The 9,051-nt window shown below is 42.4% G+C and overlaps 1 protein-coding gene across 5 annotated transcripts; it reads left to right on the top strand.

Moving 5' to 3' along the window:
• Positions 1 to 2,417: 2,417 nt before the first annotated feature.
• Positions 2,418 to 8,582, top strand: gtf3c4 (general transcription factor IIIC, polypeptide 4). 5 transcript variants are annotated; one of them, XM_026298296.1, is made up of 6 exons: positions 2,418 to 2,750; positions 4,279 to 6,006; positions 6,411 to 6,541; positions 7,095 to 7,183; positions 7,909 to 7,975; positions 8,428 to 8,582. In XM_026298296.1, the coding sequence occupies exons 1-6, from the start codon at positions 2,427 to 2,429 to the stop codon at positions 8,528 to 8,530; spliced, it is 2,442 nt and encodes an 813-aa protein (XP_026154081.1). In that variant the 5' UTR covers positions 2,418 to 2,426; the 3' UTR covers positions 8,531 to 8,582. The 5 variants fall into 5 exon arrangements, 4 of the variants coding, with proteins under 4 accessions (XP_026154081.1, XP_026154084.1, XP_026154082.1 ...); XR_003295093.1 differs by having other exon boundaries at positions 7,095 to 7,975; positions 8,428 to 8,505; XM_026298299.1 differs by lacking the exon at positions 8,428 to 8,582 and having other exon boundaries at positions 7,270 to 8,419.
• Positions 8,583 to 9,051: the final 469 nt, after the last annotated feature.

Below are 9,051 nucleotides of genomic sequence, written 5' to 3'. Positions count from 1 at the left end.
AGAAAAACGAGAGATTAAAACATGGTAGGCACATTATTCTGTATTTGTCTCACAGATTTGTAACAATTTGTTTTGTGACAAATAACTGTGCCTGTTGAAAGGATGACGCTGTCATCTTGCTGAGAGTCAGGCAGCCACTGCGAGAGGAGCTTTCATGTGAGGGCTGTAACAAATCACTGTCTGCCTGGGACTCTCCAGCTCTGCATCCGACTACAGCAGTTTGACCTCCGACACCCACAGGAGCGACCGGTGACTCATCGCTGAAGTGCATGAGGCATCAACTGTGGATAGGACAGTTTTCATATTTTTTTTGTTAATTGATGAAATATGGCAATTAATGATCTCTCTTGGTGACGAGCGACCACATTATCATGAAATGACTGATGTCGTGCCTGTCAGGGACTGGACTCTTTTTTTCTCTCAGAGCGGTGAATATGTCATTGTTGATTGCCAGTGCTGCTTCAACATAGACCTACTCTCTTTGAATTAATGTGTCACATAGATTACAAAATTTCCCCATGGAGTTCATTAAAGTTTCATCTAATCAAATTCAATTAAAACAAGAATGTGCAAGTCGTGATTGTAAATTTCCAAGTCTGCACGTAATGTTTTCTTCTGAGACATTATGGCTTTTCCAAAGCCGAAGCACAATCACTGAATACAACAGACAAAAAATGTTTTATTATGAAATTATGTATATATATATATTATAGATTCATAAATATATGCATTCACACTGGTTGTTTAATGCCACAGATATTTGAACAAATGACATGAGCAAATAACTATACAAACAAATTCCAGAATCACTGTTGTCATGTTAAATTTTGCTCAGTATATCCATCCACCCCTTATCTATACCCCTTTATTCCTTAACCAGGCTCACACAGATCTTCTGGAGCCTATCCCAGCTCTCTTTGGGTGAAAGGCAGGGGTCCACCCTGGACAGGTCACCAGTCCATCACAGGGCCACATAGAGACAAACAACCTCACACACTCACACTCACTCCTATGGGCAATTTAGAGTCACCAATCAACCTGACATACATGTTTTTGGACTGTGGGAGGAAACAGGAGTACCTGGAGAAAACCCACACAAGCACAGGGAGAACATGCAAACTCTGATGGGTTGCTCAGTATTATTAAACTTAATTTTAATTTTCATTGCACATCAATTTTTTTTATTCTTGGCTGTAACTCTGGCTTGTATGTAGTTCACAAAAATGTTGTACAATTTAAATATGAAGACAGACTAAAATAACCAATTACTCAATAATACTCGTCAATAATATAAAATATATTAATTTCTAATATGTATTTTTTAATTGTGACACACGCTGTGCAAGACAAATGACTGTGATTACTGCAGGTGTATCCTGACAGTAAAGTATTATGTGACAGAGGGTTAAAGGCCAAAACTCGCAACCATCACATTTACATGATTATACACCTGTTTCACTTTGTTTGAGGTACTGTTTAAGTACCTCCACCTCTGCTGACTCACTAAGCAGAAGAAGCAGTTGTCCAACATGTTCATTTGCTCCTAACATGTAAAGGAACGATGGCCCTCTGCGCCCAGATTTGCTTGTTAGCTGTTCAATAACAGGCCTCTTGATTTAGACCTATGCACTGTATTTGCTAAAAAAATGACGACATTCAGGGTATACCTTTACAATATAGAGTAAGTCAGTTGTTTGCAACATTTTGTTTTTGCTTTTCACCTTAAAATGAGGCAATGTGTACTTGTGACCTATATTCTCAGGTGATCACCTGAGATGTGAGCAGCTGAGTGATTTTTGCTTCTCAGATCATTTTATTTAAAGAACATGAGTTCTGAGGAGGCCCTGTGATGGACTGGTGACCTGTCCAGGGTGGACCCCTGCCTTTCACCCAAAGAGAGCTGGGATAGGCTCCAGCAGATCCCTGTGACCCTAATTAGGAATAAGCAGGTAAAGATGATGGATGGATGGATGGAGTTCTGAGGATGTAAAAGCATTACAAATAAAAATGACACAAATCATATTCAATAAAACAAATAATTTTTTAAAAGTTTTTTCCCCTTATGCACCATGGTGTGGCCCCACAGATGATTTAGGAGCTGGGCCCTACTGAAATAGGATAAACAGGATTGTCACTGAATGAAAATATGAATAATAGACAACAGATGAGACTCTCTCATTGGACATAAATGGAGATATATATATATATACATATGAACAATATATGATGAACTATATATATATATATACATATGAACAATATATGATGAACTATATATATATATATATATATATATATATATATATATATATATATATATATATATATATATACACATAAGTCATGACCTCACCTTTCGCGGAGGAAGTTCCGCTCCCTTTTTCCCATCCCGCGCTCAATGACGTCACTTCCGCAGCTCAGCAAACATGGCGGCTGCCAGTCCGTCAGACACGATGAGCTCGGTGCACTCAGTGTCCTCAAATGTGGTCATCAAGACCGAGGCCGAAGCCGAGGACAACCTGCTCAGCAGCTCGGAGGATGTCTCGGTTAAGCGCGACCCTGTCATCCCGCTCATGGCCCCGGTCAGCGGGCTGCAGCCGCTCGCCTGGTCGCACGATCACCGCCTGGCCGTGTGCACCACCACCTCCGTGTCGCTGATGGAGCTGGTGTGCGATGTCCACAGCAACAGACAGGACCTGATGCTGCACAGGACGGCTGTCCCCGTCCCGGCGGAAGCGCACAGACTGCGGGTAAATATCCACACGTGTCCCCCATTTAGGTCCATAAGGTAACACTTCTTCAGGGAAACCCGCAGCGCAGCTCGCCGAGCAGGTGTGGCTGCAGACAGTAAAGGATCAGTCAGTAAACAGCCCGTCATTGTCCCTGCACTGACCTGTGAGTGGCAGCTGTTTGCTCTGCTCTCTGCTGTAGGACCATGGACTCATGAACTCACTGAGCCTGAAGAAATGTTTTGGTTGATGGGGAAAACAAAAATACTTTCGACTCTACAGAAACAGTATTTGATTAAACTGTTACAGCTCAGAAATAAACATTAGACCCCTTCATCTGCTTCATTAGAGTTACTTTCTCCTTTATGTACATTTCACAATACTGCTAATGTTGCTGGATGCAACATGTCAGAGACTCAGCTCCTCCACATCACACTCACGTCTTAAACTCAGATTTGGGGGAAGTGCTTGCAGAGACATCGTCTCCCTTCAGCAAATAAAAAACAGTCTTTTAGCTTTAACCCCTGCACCTACATCAATCAGTGCACTGATGGTCTAAGTGCAGTAAAAAAATAAGAACTCCGTCCATCCATCCTTCTATTGACTGTGGGCCACCATGTGCCTTGGTCTTGTAGTATAGTTGAAGTATAGTACAGTATTTATATATCAAGAGAAGTTTTTTTAAGGGCCACATGGATATATTATTACCACAGTTACTACTGAATAGCATAAATATGTCTGAGGAATACATAGGGGATTACATAATGACATCTGTGAGTGTATTGTAATAGTGTTACTATTTCAGTATTTGATAAGCAACTCATGTAAACATGCCTAGGTAGCCCAGCCAAGCTAACATTTGCTTCTGTGCTATTAGTTTGGCAGTGGTGGATGTTTCTGAATTGTCATTATTTACTAAACTGAATAAAAAATAATTAAAGCAAATGTCGATGAAAAGGGAAACTGAAAAACTATTTTGCTGTGTTAAATCTGTCTCTGCGCAGCTGCTCGAGTGTGTAAACATGATTTTTTATAGGTTCGTCTCTGCTCCAAAAATCCTCTTGGCAGATAAAGCATTGGATGGAGCTGAATTTTATAATCCACCAGGCACAGTGACAGAAGGGTAAAGTTGGTTTCTTGCTGTCATTTATAGATTTGATTAACCAATTGTAAATAGGAGTACTACTGAGCTGAGAGTGGTATCAAATGGTACTCAAAGCACAACTGACAGAGTAAATATACTATAAGTCTGATGATGCTGTTGTGTCGGCCATTCACGTGGCTCTTTGTTGTGTTCTAGCTGCAGGATCTCCTGTTTGTGTGTATATGCAATATGACTTGTGAAGAGAAATTACTCTTAAATCCTTGATAGAGGACACTACAATTATTATCATTTTTTATTTTATGTTTTGAAACCACTAGGAATAATAGAAAATGCTTAGCTTTGTCATCCACAAAGCTGTTGAACTAATGCACCTAATGTTTGGGTTACAGTTCACAGCTGTCACCAAGTCACCAAATGCCTTTATTTGTGTTTTGAACCTTTAAGGTGGGACCAGCAGGAGAGTTAACCGAAGCAATAGAGAAGTTCTCTACACATCCAGACCCCGCTGTAAGGCAAGTCTTTCTGGCGGACAGAGTGATTAATCCATCGCTAGAAGTGCACAGAGGAGTCAAATATGCCAGTTGGTCTCCGTTAGGTTGTGACTCTAGTGGGCGCTGTCTGCTGGCTTGCCTAACGCTTGACCACAGGCTTACTATTCATAACAGCCACAAACGCCTCGAGTGGAACATGCTAGTCGATCTCACCAAAAAGTATAGTGAAAGGCTCAAGGAGCGAGGTTTCGCCAAAAAAGACAACAAGCCGCCGCAGGCGAATCTGCTGGACTTCGAGGAGCTGCAGCGGCGCTTCAGTATGCAGACTCCTTTGAGAATGGAATGGTCGAGCATTTACACAATCAAACAGGTTCAGCCTGACAACTCGTGCATAGACGTAGAGATGGTCCTTCTGGCTGTCCTGATGGAGAATGGTGACCTTGTTTTGTGGAAGTTTGTGTTGCCCTTCATCAATGGAACAGATGTTGTGTTTTACGACATCATTGAGTCAGGTGTCACTATGCCCAGTGACTTGGCCTGGTGGGAATATGAAAACACAGACCGCCGGATGAGCGGCCTGATCATTGGCAGTGAGGTGGGACCTGTCAAGATCATGCCGGTCAGCCTATCGGGGGTTAAGGGCTACTTCACCCTGCGACACCCTGTCATCCTCTGGAAGGAGTGTGACCAGATTGCTGTGGAAAACATCAAATGTGTCCCAATGATCCACCCGATCCATAAATCCAACTGCAGTCTCATTGTTGCCTCACGCGGCTGCTATGTCTTTTGGTGTTTGCTCATGATTTCGCCGGCAGGACTAAATGTACACAATTCTCATGTGGCGGGGCTGCACTCACTTCCTGTAGTCTCGCTAGCAGTCAGTCAGCATAACGTTGCAGTGTACACTTGTTCCATGGATGGGTGTATAAAAAAGTTGACGCCAACATTTACTGAAAACACTTTGATTTTCAAACAAGAGAACGTGTTGCGATCTGAAAACCTAACAGGCAGACGGATACATGGGATTGCCGTGAGCCGCAATGGAGCATATGTTGCAATGGTCAGCACACAAGGTATAGTGGACAGCTTTCATCCCATTAACAGGACCTACCAGGTTCACTTTGTGACCCTGAAAACACCAACAACGGCTGCAGCACTGCTGCTCAAGTCCCCCACACAGAACTTGTACAAGATGGCCGACCTGCTTGATCTTGTGAGGTGGCAAATTTTAAAAAACAAGTGCATCCCTTCATCACTGCAGGAAGAGCTTGATAAAAAAATCCAGGAAGTAGACACACCCTATTTGTGGCGTTTAAAGCTCTTTTTGGTTCGAATACTTTACCAGTCACTACAGTCACCTCGTACTAGTCACCGCTGGAAGCCTGCGCAGGAGGGAAGCAAGGTGTGTGTACGGGACGAGGAGGATGGAGAGGAGGAAGAGGATGCTGTGCAAGAAGAAGGCGAGCCTGGTGGACTAAAACAGGAGGAGAATCAGGAGGAGGAGCAGATGGCAGAAGTGCAGTCTTGGATCAATGATGTCGAGACCCACCTAATGAGGGAAAACATGAAAAAGGTGCTGGGGGTTGTGTACCTCAACACCTGGATTGCTCAGAACATCAGCATTCCCACCTGTGGCCTGGTGGAGTATCTTGCCAAAGACAACAATGACAGAGCGTCAGAGGTAAAAATACAACTCACCTCATAATTACTGACTTCAATTTCTCACCACATGTCCTGATTTGTCTTTTTAGTTTCCATGCTATTAATGATATGCTGATAGCAGTCCCAAAGTGGTAGCACACTGTACAATAAAACATACTGCACAGTGTACACTTAAAGGCACATTAGGTGAGTGAAGTCAGTGCAGCTAAGCTTCCATGAAAACCAGAATGAAGGTACACACAGGTATATTGACAGTGTCTGCATACTTTTGACCACTTTACCATAACTGACGCTGTTCAGCAAAAGTTCCACAGTCTAGTGCAGTCTAGGCTTAATTTTAGTGTAACAAACTGTATTAACTTCACATTCTCCTGTGCTAACACTATAAAAATTCAGTGTTACACCCTCTGTCATTCTTCTCAGGTTCTGATTGGCCACATCAAGAACAAGATGAACAAGCAGACGTTCTCGGAGCGCTGCAGCCTGTGTCAGGCCGTGCTGCCCTTCACAGACCACAAACAAGCGATCTGTAAAAATGGTCACATGTGGCTCAGGTACACAGATTTATTTTTTCTTTGATTTTTGAATAACTTCCACAAGTTCAAATCTAATCCACTAAAGACGTTTTTTATTAGCTTTAGCCTCACAGGGAGCGTAGGTGCTCTGCTGGTTCAGACACCACAGTTGAGCCTAACAGTCAGGACATGAATTGAATCTTAATGCCAAATGCCTTCTTTGACGGTTTATTTATCTTCACAGAGCAGTAATCAAGCCTCCCACCTCTTGATATTTACCCATGCACCTCTCTCACCGTCTCATAAATATCGTCTGTCAAACATTTCTCCTGCTTTCTCACTAGCTTGAACATGGTGCCTCTGGTGGGCACTAAGAGGGAAATCTGTGCCCGATAGCTCTACCTCAGTTTCTGCTCTACTTTTGTGTGTGTGTGTGTGTATGTGTGTGTGTGTGTGTGTGTGTGTGTGTGTGTGTGTGTGTGTGTGTGTGTGTGTGCGTGTGTGTGCGTGTGTGTGTGTGTGTGTGTGTGTGTGTCCCTGTCTGTGTCCCTGCCAGCCAGCTCTCTAATGCCTTTCTCTCGGCCTCCTCCAGGTGTGTGTTGTCATACCAGGCCTGCCAGACGCTGACGTTCAGACGTTGCCTCCTGCTGGATACCATCGCCAGACTGCCAGAGCCTGAGGGTAAGCGCCACTTTCCATCTCTCTCCACCTCCATTTCACAGTCGCATTCTCGATCAGCCATCTCCCCCTGTCACCTTCAATTTCAGCCTTCATCCTGCTCTGCCGCACAGATCATCTCTTGACATCTTGGATTTCAAGTCTGTCATGAACCTGAAAAACATGAATGATTGTTGAAATTAAAGAGGATTTTTTTTTCAAGTGTTTGTCTTATGCCTTTATGTTTTTAATTTTTAAAAAAAGTGCCACTTTAAAGACAGTAGTCCATAGAGAGAACGCTGTTCAAGTTGCACTGAAATTAGTGTCATGTCTCTCTCAACGTTTTGAATGCACAGCAGGTTTCAGGAAATTCGAAAAGTAATCAGTCCACAATGAGGACAGAGCTTTTAATTTAAGAGGTCAAATGTCAAAACAGTCAGCTTTCTGTATTATCCTAATTTCTTAAACATCAGTGATAACCTCCTGGATTACAAAGAACTGATTTCTCCTAGAGAAAGCCTATTCACTATTCATCTATTTCCTAATCAGCTTTTTACAGGTACAGTGTCAATACATTAGATGCTAAAATGTTGATAGATGTATCATGAATCCCCTTAGTTTTGTTAGATGGTTCAAGTGTCAGCTACAGTATGTGGCTCCTGCAGAGGTAACAGGAGGGAGAGAAAAACATTATATTTTTTCCCATTTTTGGAGCATTGGCTTCATCTGCCGGTATCGGTCTTTATCAGTCCTGCCTGAGTACCCGAGGGATGGCTCTCCTGGTCATTCCAGCTTATCTGGCCTAAAGACTGACAGGTCTGTGCAGTTTTGGCATCTGTCATAATCAACATCATCTCAGCTCCTGCCTCAAAACATCTCACCAGTGTTTGTGCTCTTCTGTTTTTGGTTTTTAAACCGTGTGTATTACGTTTTAAAGCTGCTTCAGATGGAGTGATACATCATATTGAATGAGCAAGAGCAATGGTGTTTGGCTTTCAAAAATACTGTAGGTATTTATGCTAACTGATTGTTATGGCCGTATAGAGGGGAGGGGTGTTTTACGGCAGACTGGTTATGAAAATGTTTCTAAATCCAGTAACACTGCCCTCATGACTTGTTTGGAAAAGTGACTCGAGCACTCTGGAATCATTCAGTCAGCAAGACCAACGTGGAAAATTGTCGGCACATCTCCAAAATCAAGTGAAAGGTTAAAGTGGTCTTAATAATTATTCCAAATGTTAAACCTGATGTGTTTTCTTCACCCACAGATCCAGAGTGGATAAAGAACATACTGCAGGCACCCTGCACGTTCTGCGACTCACCGATGATCTAGAGGCGAACAGTCGGAGGAACCTCAGGATTTCCCTGTGACCTTCAGAGCTCCCTGCTCTGATGAAGGGTCCAGTTTTGTCAGACATCACTGCTACAGTTTTTTCATGCATTTTGTTCATAGTTTTTTATTACCTTATATTGGTTCTTAAAATTTCAAATAAAAGGCTTTGATTATTCAAACTTTCATTTCCTTGCAAACTTAGCCCACAAAGTGTGCAGAGAAACTACTTCCTCCTGCCATGGTTTTAAATTAATATTTTACTGAGGTAAAACAGTTTGGACTCAAACTTTACAGATTTTTTTATCCCCCCCCCCCTTCTAAAATTAATTCCCAGTCAGACACAGTGTTTGCACAAGTGTGCAAAGAAACAAAGTTTAAAATGTAGTTATTTGAGGAGGTTTTTATTATTCAGTAGGACTTCAGGGCACCATAAATAAGCTCCCTCATTTTCCTTATGTTGACTGTATTTCCAAACCTTTGGTGTAGTTTTTATTGCAAGTAAGTGGAACTTACTCTGCTAGTCCTATTTTAGTGGGGGTTTTTTTTTATTCTTTTTTGA

This window comes from Mastacembelus armatus, chromosome 12 (assembly GCF_900324485.2).
Source record: "Mastacembelus armatus chromosome 12, fMasArm1.2, whole genome shotgun sequence".
In the NCBI taxonomy this organism is placed as follows: Eukaryota; Metazoa; Chordata; class Actinopteri; order Synbranchiformes; family Mastacembelidae; genus Mastacembelus; species Mastacembelus armatus.
This window is presented reverse-complemented; position numbering and strand designations above follow the sequence as displayed.

Bases quoted from the DNA above. Each gene is read 5' to 3' on its own strand.
- gtf3c4 (XM_026298296.1), top strand. From the start codon at position 2,427: ATGGCGGCTGCCAGTCCGTCAGACACGATGAGCTCGGTGCACTCAGTG. The intron at 6,542-7,094 runs GTACACAGATTT...GGCCTCCTCCAG, and splicing joins AATGGTCACATGTGGCTCAG to GTGTGTGTTGTCATACCAGG. The intron at 7,184-7,908 runs GTAAGCGCCACT...GGTCTTTATCAG, and splicing joins CAGACTGCCAGAGCCTGAGG to TCCTGCCTGAGTACCCGAGG.